The sequence below is a fragment of the Rana temporaria genome, chromosome 1 (genome assembly GCF_905171775.1).
Source record: "Rana temporaria chromosome 1, aRanTem1.1, whole genome shotgun sequence".
NCBI classification, from domain to species: domain Eukaryota; kingdom Metazoa; phylum Chordata; class Amphibia; order Anura; family Ranidae; genus Rana; species Rana temporaria.
In genome coordinates, this window is record NC_053489.1 from 503,834,414 (window position 1) to 503,861,357 (window position 26,944).

The 26,944-nt window shown below is 38.9% G+C and overlaps 1 protein-coding gene across 2 annotated transcripts in view; it reads left to right on the forward strand.

The window, feature by feature from the left end:
- Positions 1-26,944, forward strand: part of PCDH10 (protocadherin 10) — an 86,671-nt gene that overhangs the window by 50,281 nt on the left and 9,446 nt on the right. The window contains exon 5 of one of the 2 annotated variants that reach the window (XM_040330932.1): positions 25,119-25,159. The exons of the other annotated variant lie outside the window; for it this stretch is intronic. Coding sequence (XP_040186866.1) covers positions 25,119-25,132 — 14 coding nt within the window. The 3' untranslated portion in view covers positions 25,133-25,159. The remainder of the gene's footprint in view (positions 1-25,118; positions 25,160-26,944) is intronic. 2 annotated transcript variants of the gene reach the window in all.

Below are 26,944 nucleotides of genomic sequence, written 5' to 3' on the forward strand. Positions count from 1 at the left end.
TACCTACATATTCCGATCAGCGCATGGTCTCTTTGTCCCCTCTCTTCTGCTGCTTAAAGCTTGAGACTCCTATGCAGACGTAAGGGCTATTCAAGCAATGTTTACACTTCTGTTGAAATCACAGATTTAGGTTAAATAATAATAAATCTACATTTCTGCACATATGCTCATTCCAGTGGCGGCTGGTGCTCAAAATTTTTGGGGGGGCGCAAAGGAAAAACAAATTGCAGTCTCACTGTGCCCAAACGCAGCCACTGTTACATGCCATCAAATGCAGCCACTGTGCCATCAATTCGCACCACTGTGCCATGCCATTAAACGCAGTCACTGTGCCATGCCATCAAATGCAGTCACTGTGCCATCAATTCGCACCACTGTGCCATGCCATTAAACGCAGTCACTGTGCCATCCATTGTCACTACTGTGCCATGCCATTAAACGCAGTCACTGTGCCATACATTGTCACCACTGTGCCATGCCATTAAACGCAGCCACTGTGCCATCCATTGTCACCACTGTGCCATCCATTGTCACCACTGTGCCATACATTGTCACCACTGTGCCATGCCATTAAAAGCAGCCACTGTGCCATACATTGTCACCACTGTGCCATCCATTGTCACCACTGTGCCATTCATTGTCACCACTGTGCCATGCCATTAAACGCAGCCACTGTGCCATACATTGTCACCACTGTGCCATGCCATTAAACGCAGCCACTGTGCCATCCATTGTCACCACTGTGCCATCCATTGTCACCACTGTGCCATCCATTGTCACCACTGTGCCATACATTGTCACCACTGTGCCATGCCATTAAACGCAGCCACTGTGCCATCCATTGTCACCACTGTGCCATCCATTGTCACCACTGTGCCATACATTGTCACCACTGTGCCATGCCATTAAAAGCAGCCACTGTGCCATCCATTGTCACCACTGTGCCATGCCATTAAACGCAGCCACTGTGCCATACATTGTCACCACTGTGCCATGCCATTAAACGCAGCCCCTGTGCCATACATTGTCACCACTGTGCCATGCCATTAAACGCAGTCACTGTGCCATCCATTGTCACCACTGTGCCATGCCATTAAACGCAGCCACTGTGCCATACATTGTCACCACTGTGCCATGCCATTAAACGCAGCCCCTGTGCCATACATTGTCACCACTGTGCCATCCATTGTCACCACTGTGCCATGCCATTAAACGCAGCCACTGTGCCCTTTAATGGTCGCCGCTGTGCCAATTGTCCCCACTGTGCCGTGTGCCCTGTAAATTGCGTTCTTCCCCCCCCCCCGCCCGGCACTTACCTTTACTGGAGTCAGGCATCCACGTCCCACGATGTCTTCTCCCGCCCTCGATGACTGACAGGCGTCTCAGCCAATCAGGTTACAGGTAGCCAGAACCGGCCAACCTGATTGGCTGAGGCGCCTGTCATCTTATTCAAGGGGCGTACAGTCTGTGCGCTCCGAGAATAAGATTCCGGGACCCGGGGGCTGTATTGGGAAAGCCTATCAGAGCCGTTGGCTTTGATAGACATTTCCCTACAGCCAACCAGCTGGCGTTATTCAGATGGCCGGACATTGAGCGCCGACCATCTGAATAACAGCGGCAGCGGCGAAAATAACATAGATTCCTGCAATGCATGAATCTATGTTATTTGACTCAGTGGCGGTGAGAGCCAGAGGGGGCGGCGCTCCAGCGCCCTCTATGGACGAACCGCCACTGGCTCATTCTCCATTTGCAGAAATGTAACAGATTTTACAGTAACTATATACAGTAGGCTTAAAATATGAAATTAAATCATAATGCAATTATAGGTTTTAATGAATGCAATTAAATCACCATTAAAAGATAATGGTATTTATTATTAAATTATTATAAAATGTATAACTTTCTTAGCTTGGCCTACCTTGCTTGCCTTAGCTGTTTAACTATAAAATGTTGCATATAAAGCTTGTAAAACAGGCGAAAGGAAAACGTGTGACAATAAGTTATGTACTGACAATTTAAATAATACCTTGGGTGCATTCATGGAAAGTGTTGTCCTAAAAAGGTGTACGATAATCACAGTATATAAAATGATGCATACACAGTATAGTAATTTAACCTTCATTTGTCATAATTGTTAGAATGTTTTGTTCTTTTTTTTTTTTTTTTGTAGAAAACCATATATTGAAAAAGCAAGGGGCACAGAGTTAATTGTTGCTGATCTGCCTAGGCGGAGGAGGATGGCTCCCCTTACATTTTTTAGCAGACTGGATCAGATCAGAGGTAGGCAGGTGTAAGCGGACACATATCTTTTTACACCCGCCGGTCCATAGGGGTGAATTGACAGATCGGACAGATCAGGTCTGCTTGAAAAACGTACAGGCGGACCTTATTGGACCCTTCGTGTGAAAGTAGCCTTAATCTGTAGATACATTTAAGTTTTTAAGCCTAAATATTATCTACAACCTTACCATGTGTTTTTAATACCTAGTATGTATTGTTAAATTTCTCCTAAATTTTGAGTGTACATTGTACATTTCATTATTGCTTGCACATTACTTTACAACCTGTAATTATACATTGCATTCTATAATTTAAATCTCTTCAGTTAGGAATAAGTCTAGATGTTAATTTTTTTTTCTGCTTTGCTGATCCCTTTAGCAGAATCAACCACTTCAAAATTATGTCATCGGCTGTATAGTTGGTTCTCAAACTTAAGCATTAAAATCTATAATGCATATTAAATTATACATTAACATTAAGGTCAACTTTCACAACTCTCACAGAAGGTTCAAAAGCTTTTTTGGTTGTAGCACATATTCATCAGCATTTTTTGTCTGTGATGAGATCCAGAAATTTATAGAAGTAACCTCCAACTTGCTGTTCAAGTTCACTAAAAGGAGCACACACACTGTAGCCAGTTACACATTAGGAAATACAAATGGTGGAATGCAGTTTTTTGAGGCTATGGTAAAATGATTTAGTATTTATTAAATAAAAGCACCTGGCAAGTGCATATTTAATCTTTGGTGTCTACTTTGCTAATTGGTCTTCAGATAATAAGTGCACTATAGAAAAATGTAACATGGGATGAAAAAGTTGTAAATCAATACATGTCTAGAAGTCCACAGTTTTGATAAGTTTAATGTCTTTGTAAAATTCCCTTGAACTCTTGGCAGAAATTTTTATTACACGTGTGTAAAGTTGCTTCCTTAAAGGGTTTGTAAAGGTCTGTTTTTTATTTTCTAAATAGGTTCCTTTAAGATAGTGCATTGTTGGTTCACTTACCTTTTTCTTCCATTTCCCTTCTAAATGTTTTTTTTCTTTGTTTCCTTTGTCTGAATTTCTCACTTCCTGTTCCTTCTCAGTAAGGTGTTCAGTAAGCTGTTCTAAATGACTTTCCACCGCTCCGATGATGGTGGAAAGCTTACTGAGGAGAAACAGGAAGTGAGAAATTCAAACAAAGAAAAAAAAACATTTAGAATGGAAATCGAAGGAAAAGGTAAGTAAACCAACAATGCACTAGCTTAAAGGAACCAATTTAAAAAATAAAAGATGGACCTTTACAACCCCTTTAACTTTAAAGATTGTTTCCATGTACACTTAAGTTAGCACTGGGGAATGAAGATTTCAATCTTTTATAAAAAAGATTTGCTGATTGTATACAGAAATTAGCAGTGCATGATGGGCATTTTAGTCTCAAAGAAGGGTGACGAATACTAGCAGGAATTGACATCACTACTTCTGATATTTCCTGCTCACTGTGCATGAGCATAGCAGATTCATCCTGTTTACAGTAAACACTTTACTGGGTTTCAAAAGGGGAGTTTAGTCAAAATTAAGCAAGTATAAAAATAAAATAAATACTTGTTTTTACTGTACTGTAGTTCAGCTTTAACGTATACAGTATATAAAGCCCAAACTATTTTTTTTCTAATTTGCATAGAGTAGGGTTAAAGCTGCTGTAGACTCAGCAGGAAGTGAGAGCATATAGTTCAAATGTGAGGGGAAAACCCCTTTTAGACTGTTGTCATGGGAAGATTACATGGTGATAAATTCAAATTTTAGATTCACCATCATTTGTATTTCTGGTGAGAAAGGACACAGACAGAAAATAAACATCTGAAGCCTCGTACACACGACCGAGGAACTCGATAGGCAAAACACATCATTTTCCTCATCGAGTTCCTTGTTAGGCTTGTCGAGGAACTCGACAAGCTTGCTTTGCGTACACACTGTCAAGACAAAATCTCCTCGTTCTCAAATGCGGTGACATACAACACATACAACGGCAGGGGAAGTTCGATTCCACTGGCTAAACTCTTGGGGCTGGTTTTGCTAATCTCATGTGTTTGCGTGTTAAGTAAAAGTTTGTTAAGAGACGATTTGCACTTTTCAGTCTGTTACAGCTTGAAAAATGTGTTATCTCCATTACAAATGCTACTTTATTCTGAGCAAGCGAAGTGCCATACTTTATTCTGAGCAAGCGCGGGTTTCTTAGCATACACACGCTCGAGTTTCTCGTCGGAAACCAGCCCGACCAGGAACTCGACAGGCCAATTTGAGCCTACCGTCGAGGAAATAGAGAACTTGCTCTCTTTTTGGCTCGTCGAGTTTCTCGACAGTTTCCTCGACGAAAATGTACACACGACCGGTTTCCTCGGCAAAAAAATATCGCCCAGCAAGTTTCTTGCTGGTTTTTGCCGAGAAACATGGTCGTGTGTACGAGGCCTGATAGTGGTTCTACATAATAATAATAAAAAAAGACAAGGAACAGCAAATAAACATCTGATAGTGGCCCCTCACTGTTCTATCCAAAGCTAAACATTAAGTGCCTTTAGTTATATGTTAAGCTGCTAGATCTTTATGAACATTTAATGATATATTAATTCAGTTTGGCTCTGTTGCATGACTAATGATATTTTGGAGAAAAAAAAAGGTTTTGATTCGGCTTTGTTTGTGTATATGGCCATGCAGACTTATAAGGCATTTGTAGAAAGGATACATCGAGTTCCAGTAAAATTGAAATAATTTCACCATGAAATTACATTAATCATGATATAACTTGCTTTCTGGAATTCTTGTTCAGAATTCTTATGCATGGAGGCTTTCACTGAGCTTGGATTATTTTTATGTTATTTGGTGATGCCAGTAGAGATTGTAGCTCTGTTCTCCAAGACTTGTCCAGGGCCTAAAGCTGGCTGTACACTAATAGATTTATGAACAAACGTGCGTACAAACATTCATATAAATATTCTCATTAGTGCATTCAGTGACTTAGAGAATGTCATTCAAATGTGCTTGACATTTTCATTTGTTTTTAACATTTGATTTTAGAATGAATGTAATTTCCTAAATTAAAACCACGTTCAACAAGAAAAAAAATGTTCCATCCTGCACATTTAGATTTTCTTATCACTGCAGTCAAAAGTGTACGACAACTTGACCTCACTAATGATTCAAATATCAAAGGAACCTTCCTAATTTTGAAATTTTTTAAACAAAATTCTCCTGGTGAATGGCCAGCTTACAGCATATTTTAGTCTTGTTTATAGGGATAAGAAGTAAGATCAGTAAAATGTGTATATTTATTTCAATGCAGAATGAACCTCCTGTGTGGTGGAGTTGGCATCATTGTTGAAGTAGGAAACAAGCCATTGTCAATTTCTTTTCATTTCTTGTTGAAGTGTGGAGTTTTGCAGATGGTGGAAACAATGTAAAATTCTAACCTAACATCCCCACAGTGTTTGTTTGGACTGAGAAAGGCAAGTCACGATATATTTTTTTTTTTTTTTAACTAAAAGAGTAGTAAAAGCAATTCATTTTGTTTTTAGACATATGCATTTATTTTTAACTGGCAAAGGAGTGCCCATTAGCTATCTGTATCATATATCCTATCTAAGGCAAAGAAATATTTTTCACCTAGTGTAACATTAAAGTAAAAAAGGGGCAGGGATAAATAGACCTAAAAGTTTCCCCATTGTAATGTTACCATGAAGTGATGTGTAAATACTCTATGACAGTGGTTCTCAACCTGGGGGTCGGGACCCCCTCGGGGGTCAAATGACAATTTGCCAGGGGTCACCGGATCTTAGGCAGTCTCTGGAGCCTGTGGCCGCCCATTCAGTTCACGGCATGTCTGGGGGGCAGAGACTTGAGGTCAGCTGACTGGTGAGAAATGTGAAGTGGAAGGGGCTGGAGGAGACCCTATATTCTGATTTCGGCATAGGTGTCACTGCTGCGAGACACCACAGAGCTGGAGACACATTAGGTAACACCAGGGCTGGACTGGGACAGAAATTTGGCCCTGGACTTCATCCAGACTGGCCCACTTTGACAGGTCTCTCCCATGGCGACCGGACAACTCCTGCACCCCCCCCCCCCGGCCACCCAAGCCCCCTCTCCCCCTTCACTAGCCATTCTACTTTATTAGAGTAGAATGGCTGGTACTGGTACTCTTATAGGCAGTACCAGTGGGGAAGCTAGACATTATTTCACCCGGGGCAAAGAATCAGTTTGGTGCCCCCCTTATGGGACAAGATTAGGCAGAAGTGAGAAACTCCCAGGCCATAGCTGTTGAGTCAGCTGTCTGTCCCCTCCCCCACTGCTCCTCTGTCGTCATCCCTGCTTCTCTGGTTCTCCCCTTGCTTCTTTGTTTCCCCCAGGTGAGCGCTGCGGGGAGGGAGAGACAGAGGAGCGGAGGGATGCGGCATTCCGCTGTCACTGAAGCCGGCCCACTGAGCTATCGGCCCACCGGGAAACTCCCTGTAGTCCCAATGGCCAGTCCATCCCTGGGTAACACTACCTGGGATTAGAGTTGCCATTTAGAGTCTCCACTACAGTTCTCAGATGATTAGCAGGTGATCTTGATCAAGAGCATCCAAGTTGGCTGATCAGAACTCCCCCAGCACTGCCACTCACCCCCCGCCCCAAAAGGAGTAAGAGAATGAATAAAAATAGAGAATACATGGAAGGGAGAGGAAAAGAGGGAGAAAAAGAACAGGAAATATGTCTAGAGAGAGGGATGGGGAACAAAAAAACAAGAAATTAAGATAGAGAGATAAAAGGGAAAGAAAGGAGAACATAGATGGAGTGGTACATCCTAAAGGGTACCAGAAGGTGTTTTAATACTGTACAAGTGGAAGGGACGCAGGGAGCCCTAAATGTCCATGGGTTAGGGGCAAATTACTTGTCTTGCCTTGGTTGCTGACAACCTGGGCTGCAAAAATTCTACTGTTAGGGGTCCCCACAACCTGGGAAATTTTATCAAGGGGTCACAACACTATTAAGGTTGAGAACCACTGCTCTATGACATATGAGTCAATACTTCATCAGGAGTGGAACATCAGTTTAAAATGTCCTTTTTAATTGCTATTATTACTATTTAAAAAAACATGCACATTAGTATTTTACAGTATTAAACACAGCGGAGTAGTAATATTTTCACTAAAGTGTAAAAAAAAAAAAAAGCTATAATCTTTGCAATGCATGCACATTTCTCTGTATTTATCCCTCCCATTCCCATTATTAGTTGGCTAAATAATACGCAGGAAATGGAGGTTTACAGCATTGCCACTGACCAGCAATGCAAGGTGAAGATGCTTGGTTAACAGCATTGCCATTGACCATTAATGCAAGGGGGATTAACAGCACTGCTACTGACTACTTGTAAAGGGGATGGAGGGGTAGGGGTGTTAAACGGAACTGCCATTGACTGCCAGTGAAAGGATAAAAGTAGAACTATAGGCAAATCTTTTTTTTTTTATTCTGGATAGAGCAAAAGAGGTTTATAGCCCCAATCAGATTTTTTTTTGCGATCTATGTTCCATTTCAGTGATTTCCCTTCACTTCCAGCCAAACAGGTTGTGAGAGTAAATCCCTGCAAATTAAGGGAATTCCTTGGGGATCCCCAGGTCACCAGAACTAGTATCCCCATTGGAAGATGTCCGCAACCCAAATTTGGGGATTTTATTTTACTTTTAATTTCAATGATAATGGTAAACAGGACAAATAGAGGAGGGGGGATCTCCCTAATGGGGGCACAGACAGGAATAACAACTGACAGGTGTTCTAATCTTTCTCCACTGTATCCAAAACTAAAAAAAATAAGTTTTGCCTTTAGTTATACTTTAATAGTTCTGCCTCTAACAGAAATACTCAGAGTTATTATTGCCCCAATGACACCAGTGCTGAGGATTATTATTGCATACACTGACACCATTGCTGGGGGGCTATTATCATTTCCACTGACACTAAAGCTACAGATTAATATTCACTTTGACGAAACAAAATAACTGCTCCAGGTGAAATCTGCTAGGCTGCATGTAAAAAAGTGTCAGGTGGGGTGCACACCCTGTCACTGCTGCAGAGAACATAGATGAAAAAAAAATGAGATGGCCGCACTCCCAATATGACCCACGCACAGAGGCTCAGAGGAACATACAGGGATTACGTAAGAATAACAAAAGGTAGAAATCTGCAACAAAGGTTGTTATAATCCTTGCAATATACAGAGATCTCCCTAAGGGGAATGTTTTTTTCTCTGCAAGAGTGAAGTTACTCTTTAAGTTTTCTCACCCTCAACTCCCTTTTATTTCTCTGTTGCATTGTTGTCTCTCGGTTACTTGGTAATAGCTTTGTTTTTTTTCTTTGTAGATATTTTATTTGCACCATTTTACCCTTTTCATTAATAAACTATTTTTTGAAAAAAACAAATCCTTGTGCTACTGTAGTATAATCCTCTGATCATATCTGTCTGTGGTGACACTGTGTGTACAGATGTTAATTCTAAAATCATAATTGTCATTGCTGTTGTTGTGAAGAGTTCTAAATCTGGTGGCAGTTTAAAAGGGTTAATTGCTTAGTTAACCCAGTGACAATCACTCTCAGTCTGTTGGCACTTACAGTAGATTGTGGTCCCGTAAGTTGGAATATCTGTGTGCAGGGTGTGGCTGATAGGGTCATTGTTGCTTAAGTGACAGCGCGGTGTGGTTGACCAGTCTTTTGTCATGAGTTGGTGAAAAGGGCAGTGGTTGGATACCACGTTTCGTCACAAAGTATCTCTAAGTCTGGCTGGTCACCCATGTGACACAGGTCTCCGTTAGTAAAGTGACTTCTATTTTCTGACTTACTCTATCATAGATAGATGATTTAAATAGATAGCTGAGCCAGATTATTGCATTTAATTTCAATGTATGTGTGTTTTGATGTTTTTTATGTAACAATATCTTTTTAACCACTTGCTGCCTGCCCACCGTCAAATGACGGGTAGGCGGTGTGGCTCTCATTCTGGGTGGACTTCATATGATGGCCTCACAGAATGACCACCCTCGCATGCTCTCGCAGATCTTTAACCATGTAATTGTCTGTGTCCAATCACAGCCGGTCACATGTAAACACGAAGATGCCTTTACTAATTTACAATTTTACTGACAGAAAAACTTTTTTTTTTTCAAAATTTTCGATATTTTTAGAAAAAAATAAAAACCCAGAAGTGATCAAATACCACCAAATGAAAAAACTTTTTGTGTGCAGAAAATTATTAAAATTTCACATAATTACAGTGTAGCATGACCGCGCAATTGTCATTCAAAGTGTGACAGCCCTGAAAGCTGAAAAATGGCCTGCACAGTAAATGCCCTGTATTGAGGTGGTTAAAATGAGTAATTATTCTCAGACCTTTCAGTACCACCCATTGGTTGGTTACATTACAAAAAATTAAGTAACAGCCTTAGAGTAGGGAACTATGACTGTTGGGCTGGGGCATGTAGTCCAGTGGCCATGGGTAACATCACATGCAAACAAAAGTGTATCATTCCCCTACACGTGCCCCAAAATGCCATTCCAGAATGCCAAAAAATACAGACTGATATTTCCAGGGCTGAAGGCCCATGAGCATATAGGAACTCCACCATGGTAAAACAAGTTCTTATGCCATACAGTATCATGTGGGTACCATTTGGGTGCTATAAGAGGGGCCTATGCCATTGCTAAATTACACATGCAGTAGTAAACACCAAAGTTACAATGAAAAAAGATCATTATTAACAACTGACAAAATAGGAATAGGGCTATTGGTAATTACTATAGGAACTGTACTGCATCAATATGGAAAATGACTATAGTTTGGAAGCCAAGCCGTAAAGAACTTTGAATTGTTTTGATATTTTTTATTTATAAAGTGGTGTGGAAAGGGAAGAGATCCTGTTAATTGAAAGGCTAAGCTCACTTTCAGGAGCATGTTACATGTTATACCCATAATTAGGATGTAACATGCTCCTAGTGACCCACCTTCCGCCACCAGCGTTCTCCGCTTTGTGACAGCAAGAGGGGGATCTTCTCTTAGTTCTTTTATAGTCCATTATTTCTTCCTGCCATTGAGGAACTACCTGCTCATATCAGAGGTACTGAGTGTCTGCAGGATCCACACATTGCACCTGCGATCTGCATATGTAAAAAAATAAAACATGTTAATTTTTTACCAGCAAAAACATGTGCATTTGTTATTTGTTTTTTTACAAAAGGTGAACTTTTCCTCTAAATTACAATTTCTAAACAATTTTATATTTTTTAATGATTTATATGCTTTGATTAACATGTAAAGGTCTCAGGCCTGATAAAGGTGTACCTGTTAGTATTCTTATAGGCCTCTAGCTTTGGAGATACCATATATTATACAGATTACTGCGTGCTAGATTGGGTGTTCAAATTTCTTCATAAAATAAAATAAATTAGTTCATATTCTGCAATTCCATATTTAAATTTCCTTAATTTATGCTTGTACGTCTTTGCTCGCTTTGGCTCCGAGGAAGAGGGTTCTCCCTCAAGACGCGTAGGCTGCTCTGCGATGCTGTCTGGTACTCCATAAATTCTGGTCTAGGTTGCAGACTCTAGAGATACAGTTCACTTTGCTGTTGCATTGACAAACATTTTTTATCACGTCTTTATGTGAGTATGATCATTGCTGTTACACCTTTTAATACATTTTATTTTTGGTAATGCACAAGGTTGGTGTGCCCTCTTTTCTTTTCTATATGTTCCTGTTAAAGGTGTATTATTATATTCCTCTAGCTTTGTAGATACCATATATCATACAGATTATCTTGTGCTAGATTGGGTGTTAAAATTTCTTCATAGAATAAAATAAATGAGTTCATACTCTGCAATTCCATATTTAAACTTCCTTAGTTTATGTTTGTATGTCTCTGCCATAAGTGATCACACATTTTGGACTACAGATCCCACTTTGTGCTTTAGGATTAAAGAATTAGCACCTCATCTCATTTCCCCATAATAATATTCAGTCAGCTGATGTGAAACAATCAAGTCTTATTAAGTTCGGTCTCACAGGACTACTAAGTACAACTTGAAAATATAATATTTATTTAACCTAAGGTCCGCTTTTGTGAAGCCCTGCACACTAGAGCAGGCCATAGACTTTATAGAATGAGTGAATGTGTGAGCACAAATAAATGTTATTATTACGCACAGCTAAAACTACATATGAAAGTTCCTGTTCAGGCCATGGGAGGAGAGAAAAGAAAACATTTCACACATTTTCCACACCATTTCTATTTCTGTCATAGGAAAATGCCTGAATCTTTCATAGAAGTGTCACCTCACACATTACATAGTTGGTAACTAGTTGGTAACTAGAGTTGACCATAAGTGGCCAGGTACGTGCATAGCCGTGGTTACTAGTACAGGTAGGGTTTGAAAAATATGATGAGCACTAGCGTCACTAGCAAATACAACAAGAATGTTATCATATAATTGTGGCAAGATATGGCTTTGCATGGCCAGCTTTAAAGGAAACCTATGCCCAGGCTATGGACATTCAAATAGTTACATATTCTCAACAAATAGTAAATTAGTTTTGAAACAAGTCCTATTTTCACTGTAATGCTGACCTTCAATCTGGCCCTGTTCTGCACCAAACTATGCCCAATTGTACTCCCTTTTCTGCTGACTAAATCATTCAACCCACTTCTTGTGAGTCTAGGCTGTCATGAACCAAGGTACTGCCTCACCAATTGGCACTTGTCACACATCATTATGTCTGTGTTGTTTGGTGTAGGAGCAAACACTGTCACTGCTGGACCTTTGATGTGTCCATACCAGCTATGAATACCCTTATAAAAAGCATGTATACTATTTACCTACTTAAGGAACGAATCACGAACATTTACGTTGGTAGAATGGCTCAGAGAGGCAAATTGACCTAAATATACATCACTATAAATTTGCCGCTGTTTGGGCTTGCTCGTGCCACCAGTGGCACACGCGTGACCCTGCTGCGAGCTCCGTGGACCCTCGGGCTCGAAGTCCGCCGGTGTCCCGCTATCGTTTGTCACGGAGCTGCAGAACGGGGGATGCCTGTGTAAACAAGCATCTCTCTGTTCTGCCTAGAGATAGGACACTGATCGTCTGCTCCCTCTCATCGGGAGCAGCAATCAATGTCTTGTCACAGTAAGCCACGCCCCATAACAGTTAGAATCACTCCCTGGCATACACTTAACCCCTTCCTAGCCCTCTAGTGGTTAACCCTTCACTGTCAGTCATATTTACAAAGTAATCAGTGCATTTTTATAGCACTGATCACTGTATAAATGTAAATGGTACCAAAATAGCGCCAAAAGTGTCCGATGTGTCTGCCATAATGTCGCAGTCACGATAAAAATCGCTGATCGCCACCATTTCTAGTAAAAAAAAAAATATATAAAAAATGCTATAATTCTTTCCCATATTTTGTAGATGCTATAACTTTTGCGCAAACCAATCAATAAACGCTTTTTTCCAGAAAAAAATTAGAAGCATACGTATCTGCCTAAACCGAGGAAAAAATCGTTTTTTTATATATTTTTGGGGGATATTTATTGTAGCAAAAAGTAAAAAATATTGCTTTTTTTTTAAATTGTCGCCGTGATCAAATACCACCAAAAGCTCTATTTGTGTGAAAACATAATGTACATTTTGTTTGGGAGCCACGTCGCACGACCACGCAATTTTCAGTTAAAATGACACAGTCCCGAATTGCAAAAAGTGCTCTGGTCCTTGGGCAGCCAAATGGTCCAGGCTGAAGTGTGCAAGGGGCCTCAACGAGGACGAGAAAGGGGTCTATTAAACCTAGATTTCAATTTTATGCTCATTTATTCATTGTGAAGAATATGTAAATGCCTGAATGTTCATAACCTGGCTACAGGTTCACCAAAAGTTTTACGTTAAGATAGACTTCTAAGCCAATAAAAAGGAAGCTGAGCAGTTGTTGCGATATCTAAGATGTACCTTCTCCTTTCAAATGAACAGGTAGCCATTTATTTTCACAGATGAAACAAATGTCATCATTCTAGTAGTTAAATATTTAATGGTATAAATTGATAAATATTGTTGTGTGTTGCTAGATTTATATCATAGATAAAACAATTTGGAAAAATTGAATGAACAAAATTGTACTGCTATAGTTTTCAGGAATCTGCAACAAATAACCTTTACTTGGCTATATAAGAGCAGAAGAATTGCTATAATACTGTCAAACAATAAAATAGCTGAAAACCATATATAAGAGGTTACATGTGAAGCATTAAATTGGAACATAAAATCTTTAATTTCTAGTATATTTCTCTAAGTTAATGTAATATTCCTACATATTATTTCACCTTTGTCTGTAAAAAGTTATGACTATCTATAAAAATGTAAATGCTCAAGTCCAATAAGACAATAGATTTCACAAATAGTAGTCACAAAATCCAGCTAAATCTGTAGGAGGCAATAAAGATAGCCAATTAAAAGCAGGTATACAAAGACATACTCTATGCAGAAAACAGATGTAGCTGGTAAGAAACCCCTTGATTTACTCAAATCGGACCACATGGAAATATTTTATGCCATTCCCATAGCAGAACAATCCATACCCTTGCCAACACTGGGCATTTCCCTCAACCAAAATATTTAGCTAACTTCCAATACTGGAACCTCGAAGCACACAAATGTTGGTGCCTACAGTAATACCCTTCTCCTTAGCTTGCTTTTTTTACACATCTTACTTCAAGCTTCAAGCTGTCAGATCTGAGAATAAGCCTTCCTGCAAGCATTTTAGAGAGCAGTATGCATATGAAAATATATATATGCAAACCAACCACACCTATTAAGATTTAACCAGCCTTAGGCTAATGTATGGATCGCACATCAAACCATTTGCTGGGTGATTCTTCAGACAGGACCACTAATTTTTTTCAGTTACTTGTTCAAAAATTTCTAATGTGTTCAATGATATAAAGTGCAACTTTACATGTGCATATTAGAAGTTTAACTTTTAATGATATGCTGGGAAATGTTTTATATGTTACTGTTATGCACTTCATTGTGATATCCATGTGCTGATTGGGGTTCAATAATTGATTAATTTCCATATACAGAGTTCTTTTTTGCCATGTTAAGTAGTGTGCCTAAGGGCCTGTGTCAATGAACTCTTGGCTTGGTCTGATGGCATCAGTTTGATTGCATTTTGAGAGTTTTCTAAGATAATTCAGAATTTATTGGCAAGTGCATAAGACCTGAAATTTACCTAGCTTTTTATGACCTTCACTTGACCTGCTTCAAGTAAGTTTCCAGTCCCATAGACTTTCATGAGAATGCAGAACCCATTTGACACAAGCAAAATGTCAACTACACAGGTTCTAACTGTATTAAACTGCATTGTTGCCATATAAATATTAATCTAATCCTTGAAACTTTATAAAATAAAAGTTGGGGAATGAAGACATGGATGTTGTTGTTTGTGGGGTAGTACAGACGGTTCATATAAAAAAAAAAACTCTCACAAAAGAGACTGTGTACTCTTTCTCAAAATTCCTAGGGAGGTAATATTTATACATGTTTTCATACAAGACGACTTCTGAGCATTGCCTTAATAAGGATCACTTGTTATTAATATGGGCTATGCTTTTTGTGAGACTCCTTACTGAGTAGCAGGTTTTGCAGTTTATTTTTTTCAGAAAACCATATTCCTATGGATTTTCCAATACATCTTATTCATGTCCTGATAGTTAGTTATAACTAATAATCATTTTTTTATTCATGCATGGTTAGATTGTCACACATTGCTTTGGAAAAGAAACATTGTATAATGCAACAGTTATGCTCTTTAAGGGTTGATTTGTCTGGAGGAAAGAAGGCAAAAGGGAGACGCAGTTGAAGCCAGGGATGCCCTGATACCAGTTTTTTGAGACCGAGTGCAAGTACCTATAATTTTCCTCAAGTACTTGCTGATACCAATTACCGATACCTATTTTTTTTTTTTAACACTGTACTTTTTTTAAATCACCTTCATTGCTTTTACAAGGGATGAACAACATCCTGCATAATAGCATGGGCCATTAAAGGTCATCTTCAGGGAGTTAGCCTATAGTTATAGGCTAAAGGCTTGGTCACTATACCTAATCTGCTATGAACAATGTTTATTGCAAGTATAATATGTGAGTTCGTAATAAGTCCAGAAGCTGCTGGTGCCGCCGGGTGTCAGATGAAAGATATCCCGGGACACATATCCCTACGCGCAGCGATGGGGGTCTCCTCTCCAGCTCCTCCGCTTCATGGTCAGAACACCTAATCTCTGCCCCATGGCCCTAAAGACCATGCAGTGAATTGAATGGGTGGCCGGCTGGATGCAAGGAGGAGCAGCCCAGTCACCTCAGCTGTCTGGGACATACAGGTGACGGGTCGGCCTGCACCTACCTAGCAATACCACTGTCCGCCCCCAACGTGATACCATTTCCAGTATAAATCTCAGGTATTGGAGCATTTTCGTGAGTACTGATACTTGCCAAAATGCTTAGGCCCTGTACACACGACCGAGTTTCTCGGCAGAATTCAGCCAGAAACTCGATCGGACCTGAATTCTGCCGAGAAACCCGGGCGGGTGTACACTTTTGGCCGAGGAAGCCGACGAGGATCTCGGCGAGGAAATAGAGAATATGTTCTCTATTTCCTCGTTGTTCAATGGGAAATTTTGGCTCGCCGAGATCCTCAGCAGCTTCACAAGGAACTCGACGAGCACGATGTGTTTTGCCCGTCGAGTTCCTCGGACGTGTGTACGAGGCCAAAGTATCGGCCCCGATACCATATCGGTATCAGTGCAACCCTAGTTGAAACCTTTAAATACATCAGGGGGTGAATAGGCTTCAGGAGGGCAGTTTTTTCAATATGAAACCAAAATCAAGAACTTTCAGCAGAGGTAGTGAGCCAGTCAACAGTTAATGGCATCAAACATGCTTGGGACAAACATAGATCTATACTCAGACAAAACAAGCTTTCAATTATTTTTTATTAAAGTTTCATAATAACAAGTTACAAAAGGATTTTATTCCAACATCAAATTAGAGTCAGTAGAAGAGTAAAGCCGCATACACACGATCGGTTCATCAGACGAACCGATCGTGTGTGGGACCCATCGGTTTGTTATACTTCGGTGAAAAAACTAGGAACTTGTTTTAAAATGATCTGATGGTTAAAAAACCAAAAGAAAAAAACGATCGTCTGTGGGAACGTTCTTAGGTTTGGTTGGGTTTATACTGGAATGCTACTAAAAAATTAGCTGTCGATGACATATTTTTAAAGGGAAATTTGTTTCATTTTTTATCAGCACAGGAAGGGGCTACTATTTCATAACACTATTGAACCATTTATTATTGGACCATTTGGTGCAGTGCCCTTTATATAAACATTTTGTTAAATTTGGATGAATTATTAGTCAGGATTATTCTGGAACTTCACTACAATTGGGTTGATTTACTAAAACTGGAGAGTGCAAAATCTGATGCAGCTCTGTTTATCAAAGCTTAAATGAACAAGCTGAAGTTAGAAGCTGATTGGCTGCCATGTACAGCTGCACCAGATTTTGCACTCTCCAGTTTTAGTAAATCAACCCCAATGTGTTAAAATCACTCAGTGTGGTTTCTGATCATGTGATAACCAAAACAGCCAATTATGGTGATCAAATGAAGACTGAAGGTGTGTAGGTAAACAAAAGTATCCAGTCATAAGATGTCAGTGGACCTCTGTTTAAAAGTTTAATTTTCAGATGTATTAACAAAATTAAAAAAAAAATTGTACATTTGTCAGCTGATAATAAAATAATCTGAGCAATGTGTGCAATAAAACAATATACCAAATAACGCCTTATATGTCCTTAAAATTAATAGAGGTAGACAAATTAGTCATAGAGTGATTGTCAAGGTCCGGTCATCCAAGGCTGAATGATCTTGAAAGATTTAAATAAAGATCTCTCATCCCATTTACCAATTTTGTTTGAAAATTAAATCCTAAACGCCTCCTGTCATCTTTTATCTTCTCCATCCCACAAAACATTTTCCTTTCTACAATTGGATTGTACAATTTCCAGAAATGTACTATAGTTACAGCAGTGTAGTAGTGTGGGATTCTACAAACATGTCACAATTTTACAGAAGTCAGGGTATTACAGTATTACACTCAAAACAAACATTTATTATATTACCAATTCTAAGATGTGATGGCTGTATTAGTTTTATGTTTTTTGCTTACTTTCCTTTATTTAAATCTGATGATCCAGCCAGTATGTCTGTTACTATTCAACAGAGCAAGCACTCCTCCAAATGTAGTAGTTAGAGTTTTAAGGCAAACCATTTACCACTTACATGGGTGCTTACAATGATCAGATTTTATTTATTCATGTAAAACTTTTATCCCAAAAGGAACAAAGCTCTTGCTGTAGCTGCCATGTAACTGCAGTGTGAGCTGGAGTTTGGCTTCAATTTGTTAGTGTATCTTAATCTGCTAGTTAATCTAACACTCTCTTCTCCAGAGACTGACAATGCTGCTGTCCAAATGTGTCCCTGTGCTCCTTCATTCAGGGTGGAGGAAAATGAATACTAGTTATAATTAAAAGAGGTGTGTACTGGCCAGATCACCAGATCACCAGAAGAAAACAGAGGAGAAAAAGTCAACGCATATAACGATTGTTAAGCTGCAATGTATTACATGTTTGGTTTTGGGTTTAATAACTTACTGCCAAGTCACATACCTGCATAGGTGTGCACAGCCTATTGCATTAGGGTGTGTACCCAAAGCTCAAACACACACTAACGATCGCTCACTATGTTTATTCAGAAAGGGAAGGGGTCAGTAAATTACATATTTACCAGCCCCTTCCCCCATTCATCCTAAAACATCCCGCAGCATCAGCCACTGGGAGAGGAGAGGAGGGATGCCAGCAGCGGCATGGCTGGGACAGTAGGGGGAATCTATGCCTCACAGGGTGATTAGGGTGTGCCTGGGCACACCTGGCACACCTATGCATACCTGGTACATCATTTGACTTCAAGTGGTTGTGCCGAGTGATGCCTGCAGCTGCAGGCATCACCCCAATACCATTTTCACCCCTATCCAGCCACTCTGTTGTTATTACAAGCAGTAAGAGGGGCCCCCTCCTCTCCTGTCGCCTTCAGCGGTCCCACGGTGAGACCCGAGCTACTAGCTGACATGTCCGCTGGCTAGTCAGAGACCAAAAGACAAACAGTCTTAATGTTTTGAATCCTTTCAAGTGCAAATGAGGGGTTTGGGGGTCTTATAGACCCATATCCCTGCATAAAGTGTACCTGTCAAATGTCTATTTCTGTTACAAGGATGTTTAAATTCCTTGTGACAGCAATAACAGTGATCGAAAAAAAAAGAAAAATTAAAGCAACAGAGTAAAAATAAAAAAATAAAAAAAAATTAACAATTAAAAAAAAAAGGCAAATGCCTGCGATGGTCCCGAACACACACATACCGTAATCGTCTCACACACATGAGTTATCCTTGTGAACGTCAGATCATGGCCAGTAATTCCAGAACTAGACCTCCTCTGTACATCTAAAGTGGTAACCTGTAAAGGCTTTTAAAACGTCAACCATGGATAGTAAAATGTACGCTGTTTGTCGCTGTTGTGCGGGTGTGCGCAATTTTAAAGCGTGACATCATACATCATACATCATACCTACTTACTCAGCATGACATAATCTTTTATATTTTACCAAAATACATTTTGGGTTTACCAAAAAATTGGGTTATGTATTGTTTTCTTTTTTTTTTGCATTCAAATTTTAAAAAGTATGGGCCAGATTCAGGTACCTGCGCTGCGGCGTAACGTATCTCGTTTATGTTACACCGCCGCAAGTTTTCAGCGCAAGGGCTTGATTCACAAAGCACTTGCCTGTAAACTTGCGGCGGTATAACGTAAATGCGTTCGGCGCAAGCCCGCCTAATTCAAATGGGGCGTGTACCATTTAAATTAGGCGCCTTCCCGCGCCGAACATTCTGCGCATGCTCTGTTAGGAAATTTCCCGCCGTGCTTTGCGCGAAATTACGGCGCCCCGACATGTTTTTTGAACGGCGACGTGCATTACGTCCTTTCGTATTCCCGGACAACTTACGCAAAAAAAAAAAAAAATTTATTTGACGCGGGAACGACGGCCATACTTTAACATGGCTGGTCTAAATCTAAGCCATGAAATAGCAGGCGTAAGTTTGCGATGGGAAAAAAAGACTAGCAACGACGTAAGAGAATGCGACGAACGCGTGTACCTTCGTGGATCGCCGTAAACAGCTAATTTGCATACCCGATGCGGAAAACGACGCAAACTCCACCCAGCGGTCGCCGAAGTATTGCATCCTAAGATCCGAAGGCGTACGAAGCCGTGCGCCTGTCGGATCTTAGCCAAACACTGTCGTAACTTTGTTTGTGAATTACAAATAAAGATACGACGCAGCAAATTTGAAACTTTTTCTGTGAATCTGGCCCTATATTTTTTCTCAAAAATTTCATTTGAAAAACTGCTGCGCAAATGCCATGTGACATTAAACAATTGCAAAACCCACCAATTTATTTTCTAGGGCTTCTGCTTTAGAAAAATATATAATATTTGGGGGTTCAGCAAAAAAAACAAAAAAAAAACAAAACGATTTTTCACATGTAAACAAAATATGCCATATAATGCCTGGTCTTCAAATTGTTATTTCCACATTAAATGCTAAATATAAAAAAATAGAATGGAAGTTTTTTGTGTTTTTTTGTTTTTTTATGCACAAGATGGTAGATTAATATGTAAAATCTGTCCATGCACTCCTTAGGCATTTATGATTGCAGCTTTAGTACCCAGAGTGTTCCTAAAGTTTTCATTGACAACAGTCCCAAGGCTTCTAAGAGGTGACAACATGCACAAGTCTTTAAATCTTTGTTTATTGCTAAAAGACTGCACCAAGCAATACATTGTCAACTGAATCATTCGCCCTGTTTAAAATATAACTGAAGGCAAAACTTTTTTTTTCTGCCCTAGGGAGATTCACCTGTTCTGTTTGTCCTGGTTACTGCTATCACTGAAAGTAAGAGAAAGTCCAACATTTTGAGTGGTCACCAGAACAAAGGAAGTTTTCCAATGGGGGTGGGGTGACCCTGGTAGCTACCAGGGATTGTTTTCACTTTAGAGGGATTTTTTTCTAACTTAGGCCCCTTTCACAACGGGGCAGGAGGTGTGGTGGTGGTATAGCGCCGATATTTTTAACGGCGCTATACCGTCTGAATTGCGGTGGTATCCGGCCGCTAGCGGTGCGGTTTTAACCCACGCTAGCGGTCGAAAAAGGGTTAATACCGCAGGCGCATTGCCGCCTGAAAAACTCATCAGTGTGAAAGGGGTCTAGCTATTGTGGCTATGGGACAGGAAGTTAAATCTCCACAATGTGACCCAGATGGCAAAACACCTGACGGGCTATAACCATCCCTAAATAATAAATCCTTCAGTTCATCTATCTATCTATCTATCTATCTATCTATCTATCTATCTATCTATCTATCTATCTATCTATCTATCGTTGTATCTATCTACTTATCTATAGTTTGCAACCTAGAGCAAAAACCTAGAGCAAAAACAATGGATGTACTGCCCAGTAACATGTACATTTTTGTTATTAATTTCCCCAAAGTTGGTTAAAAAATAAAAGTGGAAACCTGATTGGTTGCTCCGAGCACCATATCAATGTTTCTTCTGCTTTAGATTGTAGAAATCATGCCTACAGTATTTTAGTAACACCACACAGAAAGGTCTTACATTTGATTTCCATGTAAGGAAATCCTCACTAATGAACCATGCCAGGATTAAATTTGTGTTGTGGTTAGAAGGGTACAGAGGATTTTCTGCTCTCTTTGAAGCTTGGCTATCTAAGGGAATTTGTTTCGATGCAGCTTCTATGCAGTGGTCGTAGACATTATTGCACATTAAAGTCTGGATTTTTAAACGGATTATTGCTATGAAAGTTCCCTGGTTCTGTCACAACATGAATTTGATGGCTTAGGCAGCATGGAGTCTTCATCTATTTCACACATTTTAAAGCAAAATGGATTTTCTGACACGTGCATAAAACTATTTAGAGGAAAATAAATGTCGAAAACAAAAATCTGAGCAGTGGTGATTTCTCACTTTCCACATAATACAATAGGCTTTATTGCTGAAATGCGACAGAAGCAATGCAGAAAAATGAATGATATGTTAACTGTTTCTGTTTCAACAAGAGAGTCAATCATTTTATTTGATGAGTTAGCAACATAAAACATTTTTTTTTTTGCATGAATTGAGAGAGAAAGAGCGAGAGAGAGCGAGAGAGAGAGAGAGAGAGAGAGAGAGAGAGAGAGAGAGAGAGAGAGTAGGTACATAATGTTTTGGAAATTTTCCAAAATAAGTAAATAAGCTTGAAAATACAAGCATAAAATGATATAAGGAAAACAAATATTTTATAATTAAAGGTTTTTCAGTGAACCGTGGAAAGTGATCATCTACAAAAGCTGTAGCTGTTGACCTTGGAGAAACAGACACTCACTGGCTCCGATTTGTTGCACTATACTATTTTGTGATATGATATTTATTGAGTAAAAACCATTTGGACGAAATTGATGATCCTTGGTGTGCTGCCGAATATCTACTTATCACACAGGTTCCAGTATCCAGCTGGCGGCCGCTACAACACCCAGTACCTTAAAGAGCTCATTCCAGGAACGTATGCAATGGGAATATGGACTGTGTCTACAGACACTCACCTTTCCCAGCAACCAGCACTGTCCTCACCCAGCCATTTTTTTCCCAGGGATTTGGTTCCCGGCATCAGCATATTAACTGTCGGCAGCCAGCTGTGACTGCATACAGCTTTGCAGATGGCTGTTTACTGTGCATGCATGAGCTGTACTGAATGGTCCCACAGCTTCCTGGGACTTTGATGTGTCCCAGAAGGCTGCAGGGGTAGGAATGGGGCCAAAATGATACTAGGATTGCTGACCGGAAGTGGGTGCGGTACCTGTCAAAACCAGGTACCTGCCCCTCAAAAAATAATGATGTGCTAAAAGTAAGGGAAAGGGGTGGGGGAGCCATTCTTCTCCTTTTGGTTGAAGTTCAGCTTTAAGCGTAATATTATTTAAAGCATGTATTATTTGTGATAAATATGCTTGTTCCAATTATTATTTTTGTTCAGCACATATTTGTCAGCTCTGGTTTGGATAAAGTAGTGAGGATTTACAACCCCTGCTCGGCTTTATTGCAGTCTCAGTCCCCATTAGGTAGGTTCACTTCAATAGTAAGATAGTTCTTGAAAATACTGTCACAGGGACTGTAAGTCATGATTTTTCAAATTTTTGAGTTGTCACCAGATTAAAAATAGTAGAGAAAGCAATCTTGTTCCGATGATAACTGTGTAAGAGGGGATTTACACTTAAAGAGTGTCATATCTACAGGATATGTGTTTTAACCATTCTCTATGATCAAAAAAATTTTGACTTTACAGTTTTGAATGCATGGTTAGATTTCATAGGTGAGGAAACACAGCGGCTAACTTTTAGGCATTAGATTTAGTGTTACTGATAGGGTAGGGTTCAATGTCAAAGATTAGGAGTTCAAGGAAATGTGTTGAAGTTCTATAAATAATTATTTGTTTAGAGGAATCAGGACTTTTTTTCTTTAAATGAATTTGAAATATTACAAATTAGCATAACACAGAAGGTAGAACTTTAGGTTTCTTTCTACATATCTGGAACTAAAATATAATTGAATAAATCATTATATCTTCACCTAAAATGTTATGGGATAGGGTAAATTTGCTCTTGGTGATGCCTCCCCTTTTTGGTTGTGTTTATTGAAAGACGCCCCCCACAAAGTAATAACACAGTGCTTAAGACCACTGGTCTCTTCCACACTTCTAATGCTCTATTGTTCACAATACAGTTAGACAACTTAAGAAGAACATTCATGCTGCATGAACAAAAATGCAAAGAGTAAAACATATTACTGAACAGGTGATAATAACCTAAGTGAAATAAAGCTGCTTAAAATATCACAAAAAAAATTGTGCAAAAACATACATAATAAAAATTGTAGCGCTAAATAAATGAAGTTCAAAGTAAATCATTAAAAAATAGTCCATATAGAGCTTGAGCACTAAAGTGCATAGTGACAGATGAGAAAAAAAAAGTTAATTGAAATAATATCCAAAAATGTTTTATTGTTTGGATGAATATTCACCTGGTGCACCTCCATCGTGATAATACACAGGATGTGAGCTTACCAGATCTCTAGACTCCACGTTACAGGAGTCTAGACAATCGTTTTTCAATAATGATCCTACACTCAAAGCAAATCCCTGAGTAGTTAGACCGGAGAGGAAGATAACATGGCTGGCCAACTAAACCCCTCATGTTCCTCAGAGGTGACCAATAAGGAAGAAAAAGGGGGTTCACATACTGTAAAACTGTAAAACACTTTTATTTTGAGAAAATGTTACTAAACACTTACAGCAATCCAGTGAATAGTCAGCGATTAAAATGGTAGTTCCCAGGATAAAAACGACCTGTATACAATTGGTGTGGTTAGTTCATACATAGACTATGTCCTACAAGTTTCGTCATATGTGACATCATCAGGGACATGAAAAAAATGTATCCTTATACGAAACAAAACATATCCCTCAGGTTAACAATTTTATTCCGCAGAATAAAAACTTTTTTTTTGCAAATCACTGTTGCACCCCAATTATTGTGACAGGAAAATCACCTCAAATTTTCTTTATGTCTGTTGCATATCTTTTGAGCTCTTACTTTTTTTGGCAACAGTCATACATGATGATGGTACTTGGCAAAACTCAGCCATGTGATCCAACATCACAGAACACTCCACTGGGTCCAGAAAGATGAAAGATAATAGACAGATCATCACAAAACAGCTCTAATCTAAGAGGATTCCTTTGGCATAGCTAAACCCCTGTTACTATTGATTATATATCCTTTTGCAAGGTTGCATGTCACTGCGACTTGAGTTCATGCATTTAAAAAATATATATATATTTAGATGCTTCAAGCTGATTTTTTAAACACATGCAACCCTGTCAGCTCTTCAGAAGTGCTTTAAACCACATAACCTTTAAAGAAAAGATTAATTCAAACACATGTATTACAGATCAACAGAGGGTAGAACTTGGTATACATGTGTTTAACAGGCACTTTATTTGTAATTAGTGAAATACAAAAAGATTTCAATTTATTGTATTATGAAAGTAACAGATAATAAAACTAAAGATCCTGGCACATGCATACACATGCTCACATATGTTTATGTTAGAGGTCAGATAAGACAAAAGTTTCAGGGATATTAGCATTAGTTCTATTATTGCCACAGCACTGCATTTACCTAAATGTATTTGTTATAGTTTTGTTATTGGTTGAGTAAAAGAAAAGTGGTCTCAGTTATATCAGTGATCTACTGTAAAATGGGTAATGTTGTCAATGTTTAAAATCTAGATAAACACATTGTGGTTCATTAACCAAATAAGCAGAAAAATCACTAATACCCAGTTATGCACAAGACTTGCACACAACTGGATGACTGAAGTAAGCACATCTGCTTTGGGCAAAGTGAACAATCTACTTCTTTAGTAAATGAACCTCGATGTGTACAATAGAAGGTACAACATGTGATCTTAGTTTATAATAACCACTTTAGGACTGATTTATTAAACTGCTTGAAATAAATGTTTTTGATGACTATACTAGCCAGCTTTATTCATTTGTTTCCTAGGTGCCAAAACATAATAAAATGATGGAATGTGACTGTCATAGGTAATACAAACAATTTTCATATCTTTTCTTATCTCATTGAATGAATAAAGCAAAACAAGAGGAACTTAACCCTTTTCCTAAAAATTATAACAGAGGCGTTTTATTCTTTGCAAACCTTATTAGTGGCTGTAATTTAAAAAAAGCAGATGAATCTCCCTTTACTGAAGAGGGAGGCACTGGTGATGTAGCCTTCCCAGAATGCATATTTGAGTCTCATCAACATCACCAGTGCCTTACCTAACCAGAAAGTGAAAAAACAATAATTATAAGTTAAAGCAAAAAAGGTTTGCTTGACTAATAAACATAAGATAACTCCATATCAGCATGCAGCTATGATTTTAAGGGAAAGGGGTCAAAGTTCCACTTTAACTACAACAGCTAGAAACAGCTACTGATGATCACTCAGAATAGCTGGTCATGATAGTCTAGGTTTGATTCTCATCCATGTTGGAAGCTTCATAGTGTAGCCTTCGGGGGAAATGAAAGCTTCATAGTATTGATGTAGAGGTTAATAGGGGAAACCCCAGCATCTAGCAGGGGGCATGCTACCTGACACTCTCTATTGAGTAGCTGAGGCATATGTTAGTCTTTGACAGAGTAAAGTTTCGACATACCTTCTGCTGGATTGGTGAGTATTCATTGTCTTATTTTACAGACTAACGTCAGTCAGTATTATTTTATTGTGTTAGTTATAGGGTCTCCTTAAATTGAGCATGCTGGTGTACCAATTGGATGTAAGTTGGCTAAAGTAAGAATGAGTGTTGTTATAATTTCTTTTTTTTTTTACTCATCTAACATCACATATCATGTGACCACGAAGCCAATGAATCTGCTTGACATTTTCACCTTTCCAATGCCACATCATGGCTTTGTACCAAAATGTATTTTCATTTATTTCACTTAGTTTCAAAGACAAGTAGAAAATATATATTATTTTATTTGAATGTAAGTATATTTGTTGAAATATGTCATGTTCATTTGAAATTCCAATAATTGTCTAGTAAAACTATAATACTTGCATCATTATATATAATTTCAAAAGTAAATGTGCTTTTTTCTATATGTCTTGAACAGATAGGAACATTATCATATGTTCCACAATTACAGTGAAGCTATTTTATTCTGGACAATAGGGAACTGGCATATGACAAACAAACTATTCAACCCTAGCTAAAAATGTGTAATTGAATTCTGTCTTGTAGATTTGCAACCTAGTTACATACATCACAATTTGTACTATACTTTTTCACTGAGCATTTAATTATTGAAAACATTTTGCTTTAAGACATCGAAATCTACTGTTATATATTTCTTGTACTGATAACTGTATATGTTTTTTATGTAAATTATGAATTGACAGAGACCTTGATGATTTATCCATTATGATTTATGAGCAATAATATAGAGTACTGTTTTGTCTATGTTAAATTGATAAAAATGCCATCACCACTCTCTTAAAATAGGCATTAAATTATGATAAAAAAAAACAGTTATACTTACGTACGTGGATGCAGCATTGATTTAATGCTACATCTGTCCCTGCCACTTCTAAGACTGAAAACCGAGCAATCAAAGACCACTGATGACTTGGTTCTCAGTTTTTAATGAGCAGAGAGCTAATGACTATTAATAACCAGATCTCTGACCTGCCCAATCCAGCGCTCACTGGAGTGCCAGGCTGTGAAGAGGGCAGGAGTGCTTGGCTCAGGTTCTCAACAACTTGCTTAGAGCCTGAGCCAGCAGCCAGTCCAGGCATGTGAGTAGATCCCAACTGTAAAATCCAGA